Raw genomic sequence first — 14,197 nt, 5'->3', positions numbered from 1 at the left:
AGCACGGGCTCCGGACGCGCAGGCGCAGCGGCCATGGCTCACGGGCCCAGCCGCTCCGCGGCATGTGGGATCTTCCCGGACCGGGGCACGAACCCGCGTCCCCTGCATCGGCAGGCAGACTCTCAAGGACTGCGCCACCAGGGAAGCCCCAAATTTAATTTTTAAGTTAACTTTTTAAAGTTCTGGTACTAATGCTCTCTAAAAATAGTAACAAAATCAACAGAGAAGTGAGTTGTAAACACACTGAAAAATCCTGCCCTTCCCTGGTTCACAGAGGCCCTTTACTCTGCCCCCTCAGCTCGTCCTGGGGCTCCCCGATGTGCGGCCAGGAGGAGCCACTTTTCAACTCCCCAAAGTTGGGCAACTGGCTGAAAGGTTGGGAGTTTTGCCTTGTGGGTCTTGAACAGACCGTTGAGCTGAGGGCACACTGAGGCAGAGGGTTCGTCAGCATTGAACCCACAGAGCCCTGGGGGTCAGGACCTGGTAGAGAAAACCTCAGGGCTAGGTCCCTGGACCACTTTTTTTTTTTTTTAATTTTTATTTTTTTGGCTGCACTGCAAGGCTTGTGGGCTCTTAGTTCCCCGACCAGGGATGGAACCCAGACCCCCTGCAGTGGAAGCGAGGAGTCCTAACTACTGGACTGCCAGGCAAGTCCCTGGACCACTTTTGAAAGTTACTTTTATGGCCAGGTATCATATGTTGATGCTGTGAATAATCTAGAAGAAGAAGAAGAAGGGTTGTAACCTCTCTCCCGCACAGGAGTGGCCACCATTCTTTTCGAGAGTCGTCTGGGCTGCCTGGAGAACAACGTCCCGCAGGCGACGATGGACTACATCGAGGCCCTGGGGCTCATGTTCTGCACGTTCAAGACGTCCATGTACGCCGGTGCCATCCCTAGGTGGCTCCGCCCACTCATCCCCAAACCCTGGCGGGAATTCTGCAGGTCCTGGGATGGACTCTTCAAATTCAGTAAGAGAAGAGTCAGGGCACCTTTTGTAGAATCAGATGGACCTGACTTTCCTCCTAGTTGTGTATCTAACACTCACGCAGACAGTGGGTGTTACTGCAGGGGATACCCCAATGGAGTTACGTGCTATTTGGGCTCAAGAACTTTTAGATTGGTTTCTCGAATGAGCAAAAAGCACGTGGGTTGTGACCACAAGTAATGTGACAGATTTCTCACTTTAAAAAAAATAAATTTATTTATTTAATTTATTTATTATTTTTGGCTGCATTGGGTCTTTGTTGCTGCGCGCGGGCTTTCTCTAGTTGTGGCGAACGGGGGCTACTCTTTGTTGCGGTGCACAGGCTTCTCCTTGCGGTGGCTTCTCTTGTTGCGGAGCACGGGCTCTAGGCTCACGGGCTTCAGTAGTTGTGGCACGCGGGCTCAATAGTTGTGGCTCACGGGCTCTAGAGTGCAGGCTCGGTAGTTGTGGCGCACAGGCTTAGTTGCTCCGCGGCATGTGGGATCTTCCCAGACCAGGGCTCGAACCCGTGTCCCCTGCATTGTCAGGTGGATTCTTAACCACCGCGCCACCAGGGAAGCCCTGAAGAGGCGATTCTTAACCAAAACTTCTTTCAAAAGAAACACTGTTTTCAAACAGGCCAAATTCACGTTGACAACAAGCTGAGGGACATACAGTGCCAAATGGACCGAGGGGAGAGAGCGAGAGGGGGCCTGCTCACGTACCTCTTCCTCAGCCAGGAGCTGACACGGGAGGAAATCTACGCCAACATGACCGAGATGCTGCTGGCCGGCGTGGACACGGTGAGCTCTCAGCTTTCCTTTCTTCTCAGCAGAGTACAGTTAAAGCTGGGGGCCTTTCCGCGGAATCCGACAGATGGCAGATACTTTAAGAGGACCATGCTTGTTTGTACTAGCTGAACATCTGCTTCACTGCTGAGGGTCTCCAGGAGAAAACTTGACCTTTTTCCTTTTCTTTAATATAAACTAAGGTGCACGATGAATTCTGTAAATAACAACCCAATTCTATTACCACACACACAAAGTAGCAATATGTTTTAAAGTTTAAAATCATTCCTGATTTGCAAACATTTCTCCATTGTTTCATAATATCAGAAATGAAGGGACTTCCCTGGCGGTCCAGTGGTTAAGACTTCGCCTTTCAATGCAGGGGGTGCGGGCTCGATCCCTGGTCGGGGAGCTAAGATCCCCCATGCCTTGTGGCCAAAAAACCAAAACATAAAACAGAAGCAGGGGGGCTTCCCTGGTGGCGCAGTGGTTGCGCGCCCGCCTGCCGATGCAGGGGAACCGGGTTCGCGCCCCGGTCTGGGAGGATCCCACATGCCGCGGAGCGGCTGGACCCGTGAGCCATGGCCGCTGGGCCTGCGCGTCCGGAGCCTGTGCTCCGCAACGGGAGAGGCCACAGCAGAGGGAGGCCCGCATACCACAAGATCCCCCATGCCTTGTGGCCAAAAAACCAAAACATAAAACAGAAGCAGGATAGTAACAAATTCAATAAAGACTAAAAATAGTTCACATCAAAAAAATCTTAAAAAAAAATAAAAAAGAAATGAAGAGGGTACAGACATTAAAAACCCTCTTATTTATCATTTAAAATATTCCGGGCTATGGAGAACTTCCCAGTTCATTTGATAAAGTCAGCATAACTTCAAAACCTGCTAAAGAAAGCAGAAAGAAAGAAAAGTTTAATAAGCAGTTTGACTTATGAATAGGTACATATATCAATTTTAAATCCTAGTGAATAGATTCAGTTAGTGCAGCAGATGAATAATACACTATGACCAACGAGGTCTCAGTATCAGAATGAAACAAAGCATTGCCCATGGATTTGGAGGGAATTCCTACCCTATTGCTAAGTGAGAAATGAAGATGCAGAAAAGCGTGTACATCCTGTGTCCTCGTTAGTAAAACAGTGGGCCCCGTCCCATCTGTCCGTGTGCACGTGTGTATCACTAAGTGACTGCTGGACCTGGAGGAAAGTATGGAGCCTGCACCCTGGATGGTTAACATGGGTTCCTGGGCTGTGGCGGGGCTGGCACAGGGGTGTGGAAGCCAAGTTCCTTCCAAAAACTTATGTATAATCTGATACATTTACTCAAGTATAAAAGATGATATACTTGTGGGTATATGTACAGAAAAAGTTTAAAATTTGCTAAAAGAAAGTGGTGAAATAAGAAGAAGGGCCAGGCTTTTGGCAATTGGTGGAAGAAAAGTCAGTTGAGTGAAAATAATGAAGATGAAGACAGTAAATTTGGTGATTTACTGTGTCTCCAACGCACAACTGTAAGCACCCTTCTGTTCACACGGAATCCTCTGAGGTAGGTGTTATTGTCTTCATTTAACAGGTGGGAAAATGAAACAGCTAAGCTTGCCTCAAGGTTTTTCCTTCACAGGAGTGCTTCCCGGACTTGAGGAAAGCACAAATCTCCTTTTTAGAGGTAGACAAAAACCCCACGGTTGACATTTTTATTATGAAGTCACTTAAACATGTAAAAGCAAAAAAACTTGACATAAATTCATTATTCTTATGGATCATCTTCAACCATAAAGCAAAAAGTATATAAATTAAATACAAACTAATCAATGCGGTCAATGCAAGCGATGAAAGTTCTGATTAACCGTGTGAATGTGACGGTGTGGGTTTGCTTGAGTGGAGAAGCAATGACGGAATGAACGGCCTTGTAGCTAAGCTGATTCAGATGCATGCTACTGTCGCCCCCTGGTGGTAACTAAGAGCATCACCGTGAGATGGAGGGCAGAGAGGACTCGTTCCTACATGAAGGGAACATCAGGAGAAAAACTCTTGAAACTTCATGCTCATTTAAAAAAATGTTATTTTAAAAAGCCAACTTCATTGCAGCATAATTTATGCACAATAAACTGCATCCATTTAAACGGTACACTTCGATACAGATTGTTGACTGATACAGGATAAGCACAGATGCAATCATTTTTGAAACCAGCACTGCAGTTAAGATCCTGGCCATTGCTACCACCTCCGCAAGTTCCTCACCCCCATTTCAGTCCATCCCTCCCATACCCGCCCCGCCCCCCGCAACCGCCTTCTGACACTGTGTCATAACAGTATGCAGTTTTCTAGAAATCAGTTTGCATTTTTCTAGAAATCAGTTTGCATTTTCCTAGAAATTTATATAAGTGGAATCATATGGTATGTATTTTGTGTCTGGCTTCCTTCACTCAGCAAAATGATTTTGAAATTCATGGATGTTGTTGCCTGTAAGAGTAGTTTATTCTTTTTTATTACTGAATAGTATTCCATTGTATGGCTATACCACATTTGGTTTTTCCATGAATATGTGTTTTTAATAGAAATTTTCTGTTCTCTTCATAGGAAGCATCTAAATTATTTCCTTATCATTTATAAGGAAGAACTTGCATGTTACATTGTTTATTACAGGAGAGCTTGCCCTCTAAAAATATGTAATATCTATCAGAGGGAAATAACATCAATATGGCCTACTTAAGTTAGATTTTTTTAGGTGAAAGAAAGGGCACTTATACTGTGCAATTTCCATGTTTACAAGAGAGTGAACTACAGTCACATAGGTAATAGTATTGATTTTAGTGAAAATCTTGGAATCTAGGGTATAAAATAGAATGATTTATTCTCAATAACCAGAAATGTAATTCTTCAGTTTAGGAAGTGGTATAAACAATGATACTGCTTTGTGCAAATGCCATTCAATCCTTATATGGTGCTTTGCTTGATAAGTGCATGGGAACGATGATGGACCAGTAATAGTCCTGTGACCACCACCTCCCGTCCCCCTCTCCCCCATCTCCTCTAGATTAGGGCAACCAGAGCAGCCCTTGCCCAGCCATGGGCCTGCAGGATGCAGTTCTCAGGCTGATGGGCAGGCTCAGGTCCTTTCTAGCAAAACTCAGGTGACCCTTGTAGAGAAGGTCGAAGAAAGTTCTAGGCACAACTTCCAGGTTTGACCAGCATTCCTATGTGCTCTCAAACTCCATGGAAGAGGAGGCAGATTGCTCTTCAATGATTTTTTAAAGTTCCAAAATAGTTTTTCCTGGGGCTCTTCATTGAAAGAGCACTTGAATCCCATCGTTGATGTTACTTTCCAAAAATCTCTGTTAGTTTTTTTCCAGGAGGGGTTAAGGGAGATCATCTTTTGTTTTAGTAAGACGTAAAATGCTCCGATGGACTTATACGGGCATGGCTTTGCACCTGTGCTTATTCTCCCATGGCTTCACGTCCGATGTTGCCTGCACCTGAAATCCTTGATTTTACTCACCCATGTGCCTGTCTGCCGGTTTCTTTATTAGACATCGTTCACGTTGTCCTGGGCAGTGTATCTCCTCGCGAGGCACCCGGAAGTGCAGCAGACCGTGTACCGGGAGATAGTGAGGAATTTGGGGGAAAGGCGTGTTCCCACGGCTGCAGACGTCCCCAAAGTCCCACTGGTCCGAGCTTTGCTTAAGGAAACCTTGAGGTAAAAGGCTCACCAAAATTCATGTCAAAACCCGTGTCCGTTAAGTCTCTGATTCTTTATCACAATGAATGTGCTTTTGACTTAAAAACTGGGTCCTAAACCAATACTCCAGCCACCCTCGGTGGCAGAAACGTTTAGGAAGGAGGGACTCATGACCATTTTATTTCGTCTCTGCCCTCGACAGAGCCGCAGAAAGGCTATTCTGTTTTACAGCTGGAAATATTCATTTCTTCATAAAGATCTTTAGAGCCATCCTCGAACTTTGTACTCACTCTAGACGTTTGTTTCATCAGCTGTTATCCTCTGAGGACAAAGCAGAGCAAGACTGACTGTAGGAAAATGTTCTGGGCTGAGTGGCCAGTTACTAGATGCTCGTACTGTGCTCCTCGTGCGAATCTCCTAGTCAAGGTGGAGACGCCAAGTAGTGAGGCTTGTTTACTTCCGGACAGGACTTTACTGGCCCTGGGAAACGCCGGAGCGGGTGGTCTTGGGCAGGCTTGGGTGGCAGGTGGGATTAGGTGACTAGTGAAGGTTCTTCCTCCTGTGAGGCTCAGGATCGTGACCACAGCATTCCTCTGTGGAGGAAATGCCGTGACAAGGAGCAAAGGTTATTCACAGAGTACGCACTAAAATAATGCTTTTAAACCTGACTTGATAATGATATTTCAAGTTGGATTGCATCTTCCATCTTCAGCATGCTGTTTAATCTCAAAAAAAAAAAAAGAAGAGAGAGAGAGAGAAAGAAAGAAAAAAGCCAGCTGTGTGTTAACTGGTATTTGTCAATGAAATTTTATTCAGAGTTTTCGTAGGATCACTTCCCAGAGAATCCAAAAACTCATGTAGCATTTCTCAGAATCTATTTCTTGGAGCCCTGAGTCCTATGAACTATTCCTTGATAAAGGGGTCCCATGCTTGCCTAGATTTCAGAAATTCAGCATTATTCCTCTTGGGACTTCCCCGGTGGTGCAGTGGTTAAGAATCCGCCTGCCAATGCAGCGGACACGGGTTCGATCCCTAGTCGGGGAAGATCCCACATGTCGCGGAGCAACTGAGCCCGTGCGCCACAACTACTGAAGCCCGCATGCCTAGAGCCCGTGCTCCGCAACAAGAGAAGCCACCACAATGAGAAGCCCGCGTACCGCAACAAAGACCCAACACAGCCAATAAATAAATAAATAAATTTATTTATTAAAAAAAAAAAAGAATTATTCCTCTTGGGAGCACAGTAGCATTTTAAAGGCTTTGCTTTGTGTTCTATAAATTTTTTTGACTGTGAGGCCCCAGAATACTTGCTGGGCAAAGCTAGGGAGCCCATGAAGATCCTTGCAAGATTTCCTGGTTGAAACTGTACCATGTGTTACTTTTTAGAAAATGAAAGTGGCAATATATCCAGACTTTTAAATGTTTAGCAACATATTTTGAAAGTCACCACTCCCTTCCCGTCCCTGTTGGCTCTTTCTAGGCTGTTTCCAGTGCTGCCGGGGAATGGCCGGGTCACCCAGGAAGACCTGGTTGTTGGCGGGTATCTGATTCCCAGAGGCGTGAGTTTGGCGGACATGGCGGGGCTGGGCTGGGTTGGATTGGAAATTTGCTTCCATGTTTCGGATGTCCCTGTACCTAAGCAAATATCTGTAGATGTCCATTTCTTCTGCATACATTTTTATGATGAAGATGGGGCTTTCGGAGCAAGGAGATGTGGATTGTGTGATACTGCTGTGGCAAAAACAAAGGCAGATATTTCTGTAGCTCACAGGCCTATTCAACCCTCCCTCCCCCCGGAGGCCCCATGGAAGCAGCAGTTCCCTCCAGGGAGAGTTTCTGAAGGACTTGAATTGCCTTCTCTGTGGCTGCATTGATGTTCATTCCTGGTAGGGTGTGAATTGAAGGGGGACCGGCCGTCCTGGGTCTGCATGGCCTCTTGGGCCCTTACGTGACTCCTCCTGGCCCGGACATCTCTGGAGGGTCGGTCCAGCTGGGGCTGTGGCCTCTGCTCTGCTTTCCCTTGATTAAGTTCTTTATTACTTTTCTGGTGAAAACGGTTTGCTCAGACCCAGCTGGCCCTCTGCCACTATGCCACCTCCTACGAGGATGAGAACTTCCCTCGGGCCAAGGAGTTCCGGCCTGAGCGCTGGCTGCGGCCAGGAAACCTGCGCAGGGTTGACAATTTCGGGTCCATCCCCTTCGGCTATGGGGCTCGAAGCTGCATCGGGCGGAGGATTGCAGAACTGGAGATCCACCTCCTTGTGATCCAGGTAGGGCCTGGGGGCTGGGCTTCATCTAGGTGACTGGGCTCCGTTGTTGGATCAAGACTTAGGTGAAAACAAGGAAACAGGATTTTGAAAACTTTCAGAGCTTCCTGTTAAATCTCTTTTATGTGTTAAAATGCCTCCCTCCCCTCCCCCTGCAGTAGCCACCTCTAGCCCCATGGCCACCTGCCTACAGGGATGTGTGTGTGTGTGTGTGTGTGTGTGTGTGTGTGTGTAGCGGGGGTGGGTGGTTACAGGAGCCCAAGCACTCCCACAGGGGTTCTGCAGAGAGGCTAGTGGAAGGTGTCCAGCAAGCGGCCCTCAAACATTATGGACCCTCCCGTCACCAAGAGCTCCTCAAAATCAGGTTCCTGGGCCCCGGCCACAGAGAGGGTCACTTGGTGGGTCTGGGATGGGGCTCTGGGCGATTCTGCTGTCAGTGGTCCATGGGCTGCACTCGGTCTAAGGAAGTGCACGTGGTGGGGCATGGGGCATCTCTACTCCTGCTGGTGGCCGCGTCTGCTGTTCAAGCCCCGGCCCCCAGGGCTGCCCCCTTCAGAGCTTGTCACCGTCACCATCACCATGGAGCAAGTCATGCTCACCCCCTGACGCCCCCTCAGCACCTCGTTTTCTGTGAATCAGCCTTTTAAACAGGGAGGTGGCTCTCAAGCTTGTTTGGGCTTCGAAACACCAGGGAGGCTTGGTTTTGGTGAGAGAATACCTTACGTGCAAATCTCTAAATGCTCAAGTATTTACTTTTATGCTTGTCCAGTGTCTGAGTTCAGGCTGCAGCAGGAACTAAATAATGTCTGAAGGAAATTTTATGAAAGAAAAGCCTGCAGTAGAGAAAATTCTATCCATTAGCCTTTCCTGCAGATTTGGGGAGCCTGCCATGGAAAACCTAGGCCCAAGGTTCGGGAGCTACTGTCATTGACTCCAGGCTTTGGAAGCACGAGGGGATGACCTGGGGACCCATCTCCCCATTTCACCGATGAGGAAGCTGAGGCTCAGGGAGTTGGAGCCACTTGCCACGGTTGCCGCGTGGCAGGTGCAGGGCACGAGGCACGTGTCCTGTCTCCTGCCTGCATTTCCCCTCATGTCACCAAGGTGTTTCCTGCAGGCCGGCAGAGCCCAGGGCAGAGCACTCAGGGGTTGGGACCTTTACGGACGATGGCATCAGAGAGCGTAAGGGATGGGGAGGCCTGGCCGGCCTGTGGGGGGATCGTGGGCATGGGGGGCAGGCTCGGAGGGCTGGAGGAGGTGAGGGGCCACGGCCAGGGAGGTGGGTGTGGAAGGGGGCGGGGAGGACACCAGCTGGGCCCACCTGGCTCTGGTGGGAAAGCTCCGGGGACCTGGTGAGACCAGCAGAAGCGGGTGCCGGCCTGTCCCTAGGTCGTCGCACCTCTGTGGGCACACGGGTGGCTGCAGTCCTCCAAAGTGAGAGCTGTCCCTTCCAGGGCAGCTGTCCCGGGCAGCGGTGGGCCCCATGGATGCTGGCCAGGCCCAGTCACGCCCAAGGTGAGAGGCATCTCCGTGTGGAGGATGGACTCCAGCCCCAGCTCTGCCAGTGTGTGGTTCTGACACCATGGGCAGGCCTCTTAGCCACTCTGAGAATGTTTCCTCATCCACAAAATGGGCCAAATACCTGCCTTTTGAGTGTGTGAGGAATAAAAATAGTCTCAGCAGAGTCTGTGTTGTCTGCACACCTGCTCTCAGTGTCTGCTCACGGGGACTGTGTTGGGAAGGTCCTGGCTCCATCAGTGCTGCTGTGTGTTCCACAACCATGTCTCCGACGGGCAGAGGCCATTTCCAGGCAGCCTCTCCGGGGGGCTGACTGCTTCCTGGCTGCTTCCCGCCTCTGATGGCCTGGACAACCATAGCGGATGCTCAGGGCAAGAGGGCCAGCTGAGGGCACAGATGGTGGAGTGGGAAGAGGGTCAGAAACTGGGTGTTTGGTGGTGGGGGGGGAGTTATTTGTTTGCTACTGTAACATACACGGGTACCTGCTACAGTTCTTGCTTCAAGAGCCCTCATTTCTACTTGCGCAAGTATAGAGAGGGAACATCATTGTTTGTAATTGCCAAGAGAAAAAAAAAACAGAAGGCACAAGTAAACAGTACTAAGAATGAGAAAGGAGACATAGCTACAAATGCAACTGATTTTTTTTAAATGAAGAAAATACTGCAAACAGCTTTTTTACCAATACATCTGAAGACTTAAATAAAATGTACAATATACTAGAAAAGGTGTAAATTACCCAAATTGACTCAAAAGAAAGAGAACAGACCTTGAATACACTGAATCAGTAGTAAAAATATCTACCACCAAATGTTCCAGACCTAGACAGTTTTATTGGCAAGTTTTATCAAACCTCCAATGAATGGGTGATCATCATCTTACACAAATAGAAAATAGAAAAAGGAAGTCTTGTATTTATGAGACTTGTATAACCTTGAGAGTCACAACCTGGAATGGATAAAATAAGAAAGAAAAACTACAGGCCAATCTGATTTATGAACAAAGATGAAAAATACCTTAAATGAAAAATTGGCAAGCCAAATCCAGCAATGTATGGACCAGAAATGCACCGTCACCAAATCAGGTTTGTTCAGGAATGCAAGGATGGCCCACCTCAAGACAGAATTCACCACAATGACAAATTAAGGGAGAAAAACTTTATGACCCTCTCCCAAAATAATTGATAAAATTCAACACCCATTCATGAAGAAACTCTCTTAGCACACCTGTAATGGAAGGGCTTTCCTTAAGCAAATAAAGAGTGTCTGTCCCAACAAAAGAGCGACTTATGCCTGTGGCCTATGGGAAGGGAAGGTTTGGCTTTAATGCTGCAATGTTAATGTGTTTCCTTGAAATCAGGAACAAAACATTCATATTGCATGGAGAATGGTTAGAAGATACACCCTTGCTCCTTGGGAACTGGAGACTTGAGGTGGAAGGGGGGCCTTGTTTTTTGGCTTTTACATCTCCTGTGTAGTTTTCATTTTTCAATGAGCATATACTGCCACTCAGAAAGGAAAAAGGCCCTGTGGGATGTTGGCCGTGGAGTGAGGAGACCTGTGTGTGATTCTTTCCTCTGCCACATAGGAATGCGTGAGCAGTCCTGTGAGGTCAGAACAAAGGGTCAGAGATTAGATGTTGACGTGAAGGAATCTCAATGCCAGAATGTTCTAGAGCTGCCTAAATACAGGCCATTCAGCTTGGCTCTCTAACAATGACGAAGTAATGATTTTAGCCTGTGTCTTCAATGCAGCCCTGCTCCCTGCCTGACCTCTACCCCCGGAGCCCCAGCTCACCCAGAGGACCCATCAGTGGGTCTTGCTGCTTTACCTGGGAGACCAGGCTGGAGAGTCAGGGTGGGCTGGGGCGTCTGCATCCCATGTGACAATATAGGTTCTCCAGCACTGATGCTCTCTTAGGAGGTTGGAGCAGGGGAGGGATGAATGGCTGGTCTGCTACCCTGCACTGTCCCCACCGGCTCTTGAGCAAGGCCCTGCCTCCCCTCCAGGAACCAATGTAGTTTCGACAGAGGTCCTTAGAGCAGGTTGCCTTTTGTTCTCTAAGCCTAGATGTGACTTTGAAAATCAAGCCTTGGCCATTTGGTGGGGAGATTAGTGCTTGAGGCTGACAGATACTTAAGTGTTCTTTAAAACTTCCCAGTTTCACCCTGAGAGGTGGGGCTGCTTCTCCTTTTGAACTGCAGAGGTGAGAAATGGAATCAAAGGTGCAAATGAAGAATATTTAAATTAAAGACAGTAATGGATAAAGTCTGACAGCTGTGCCTCTGCTGTGTCCATACCACCACTGAAGTGGCTGCAGATTCCAAACCAGCAGGAACCCTGGAATTTCACTTTGTTCCTCTTTCCTCCTTGCTCCTTTGATTCCTTCTTTTTCTAGACCTACAGCGGAAGTAATACAGTTAGAACTTTGAACTAGCTAATAAAGTGTAAGTCATTTGAACATTCTGTTACAGTGAGGCCAAAACAAACCAAAATGTCAGAGTTTCAAGCAGAGAAAGGTTTATTGCAGGGCCAAGCAAGGACATGGGTGGCTTATGCCCCGCAAACCCCAAACTCCTTGATGGTTTTGGGGAGAAGCTTTTATAGGCAAAATTTGGGGTAAGGGCTGCAGGGCTGATTGGTTGGTGGTGAGGTAACAGGGCGGGGCTCCAGGAATCTTGTGCTCATCCTGAAGTTATCATCCTCCACCTGGCGGGGAGGGCCTTAATTCTGCAGAAGTGCTCAAAGATACTGTAACGTATATTTCTTGAGGAGGAACCAGAACCCAGCCCCAAGCCTGCACTATTGTTTCTTGACTGTTCCTCCCTTCCCTAATTAGTAACTGCTGGAGTCCCCTTCTTTGGAACTCAGGGAAGGTCAAGGAAGTCGTATGAAGCCTATTTTCTCCAAGCAAGAATTGGGGGACATGGAAAGGTTTTTGTGCCCAGGAGCCCCACAGGGTCCTGCTCAGTTTAAATTCTGATTGCGTATCTTTGTCCCATGGGCCTTGTTGCTCAGTGGACATGCTGGGCTCCTGTATAGGACCTGATGCCCTGTTTCCCACATCTCTCGTTCCCTCAGCTCCCTGCAGCCGGGGCTGTCACAGGAGTATGGGCACTCCAGCAGTACTGTGAATTTTCTGCTTCCCAATTTTGAAGTCCTTCTCTCTCTTTCTCTTCTTAGTTGCTTCAACGTTTTGAGATCAAAATATCTCCTTGGACTAAAACTGTTCATGCAAAAACCCATGGGCTTCTGATGCCAGGGGAGCCCATCCACGTGCGTTTTGTTAACAGAAAGTGAGCCTGGCGTTTTCACCCAGCTGCCAGACCGACACACACCAGGTGTTCGTGGGCCACGGATGATGGTGGGGGAGAAAAGGATCCCTTCTGGGGGCTGTCTTGGTTATAAACTGGCCTCCTGGTTTCTGGGAGACTTTGAAATCTTTATGCAAAGTAATGTGAGAAGATTGCTTTAATTTTGCATACCAGAGTTGCCTTTTTTTTTTTTTGGAGACACAGCTGTTGTGAAGCCAGTGGCACTGAATTCTCATGCCTCATATGGTGTCTTACCCTTGGACTCACTATTCACTTACCCATAGTCTCCTCTGCATTTGGGCCAGGAAATGTTGGCGTACATATAGATTCAGTGCTTGAATATACCTTCTCTAATACTGCATCCGGGACTGCCTGTTAGGATACAATTCCAACTTCTTGTTTTTAATTTGAAGAGGAAACATTAAGAGACCTCTGTAGAACAGACCTGTGGCTGCCAGGGGGGAGGGGAGGGGAGGGAGGGAAGGATTGGGAGTTCGGAATTAGCTCTATAGCGAACCCAGCCCCAAGCCTGCACTATTGTTTCTTGACTGTTCCTCCCTTCCCTAATTAGTAACTGCTGGAGTCCCCTTCTTTGGAACTCAGGGAAGGTCAAGGAAGTCGTATGAAGCCTATTTTCTCCAAGCAAGAATTGGGGGACATGGAAAGGTTTTTGTGCCCAGGAGCCCCACAGGGTCCTGCTCAGTTTAAATTCTGATTGCGTATCTTTGTCCCATGGGCCTTGTTGCTCAGTGGACATGCTGGGCTCCTGTATAGGACCTGATGCCCTGTTTCCCACATCTCTCGTTCCCTCAGCTCCCTGCAGCCGGGGCTGTCACAGGAGTATGGGCACTCCAGCAGTACTGTGAATTTTCTGCTTCCCAATTTTGAAGTCCTTCTCTCTCTTTCTCTTCTTAGTTGCTTCAACGTTTTGAGATCAAAATATCTCCTTGGACTAAAACTGTTCATGCAAAAACCCATGGGCTTCTGATGCCAGGGGAGCCCATCCACGTGCGTTTTGTTAACAGAAAGTGAGCCTGGCGTTTTCACCCAGCTGCCAGACCGACACACACCAGGTGTTCGTGGGCCACGGATGATGGTGGGGGAGAAAAGGATCCCTTCTGGGGGCTGTCTTGGTTATAAATTGGCCTCCCGGTTTCTGGGAGACTTTGAAATCTTTATGCAAAGTAATGTGAGAAGATTGCTTTAATTTTGCATACCAGAGTTGCCTTTTTTTTTTTTGGAGACACAGCTGTTGTGAAGCCAGTGGCACTGAATTCTCATGCCTCATATGGTGTCTTACCCTTGGACTCACTATTCACTTACCCATAGTCTCCTCTGCATTTGGGCCAGGAAATGTTGGCGTACATATAGATTCAGTGCTTGAATATACCTTCTCTAATACTGCATCCGGGACTGCCTGTTAGGATACAATTCCAACTTCTTGTTTTTAATTTGAAGAGGAAACATTAAGAGACCTCTGTAGAACAGACCTGTGGCTGCCAGGGGGGAGGGGAGGGGAGGGAGGGAAGGATTGGGAGTTCGGAATTAGCTCTATAGCACAGGCAACTATATTCAATATCCTGTGATAAACCATAATGGAAAAGAATATGAAAAAGAATGTATATATGTATAACTGAATAACTTTGTTACATAGCAGAAAGGATCA

General features: G+C 47.8%; 1 protein-coding gene across 5 annotated transcripts in view; it reads left to right on the top strand.

The window, feature by feature from the left end:
* CYP27C1 (cytochrome P450 family 27 subfamily C member 1) overlaps window positions 1-13,003 on the top strand; it is a 22,176-nt gene extending 9,173 nt beyond the window's left edge. For 4 of the 5 annotated variants that reach the window (XM_024115027.3, XM_055087315.1, XM_007116045.4 and 1 more), the window contains 6 exons: window positions 760-969; window positions 1,605-1,768; window positions 5,288-5,454; window positions 6,917-6,995; window positions 7,503-7,706; window positions 12,401-13,003. In XM_024115027.3, coding sequence (XP_023970795.1) covers window positions 760-969; window positions 1,605-1,768; window positions 5,288-5,454; window positions 6,917-6,995; window positions 7,503-7,706; window positions 12,401-12,517 — 941 coding nt within the window. In that variant the 3' untranslated portion in view covers window positions 12,518-13,003. The remainder of the gene's footprint in view (window positions 1-759; window positions 970-1,604; window positions 1,769-5,287; window positions 5,455-6,916; window positions 6,996-7,502; window positions 7,707-12,400) is intronic. The other variant, XM_024115028.3, reaches the window with a different exon arrangement.
* Window positions 13,004-14,197: the final 1,194 nt, after the last annotated feature.

Source organism: Physeter macrocephalus, chromosome 2 (assembly GCF_002837175.3).
Source record: "Physeter macrocephalus isolate SW-GA chromosome 2, ASM283717v5, whole genome shotgun sequence".
Taxonomy (NCBI): Eukaryota; Metazoa; Chordata; class Mammalia; order Artiodactyla; family Physeteridae; genus Physeter; species Physeter macrocephalus.
This window is presented reverse-complemented; position numbering and strand designations above follow the sequence as displayed.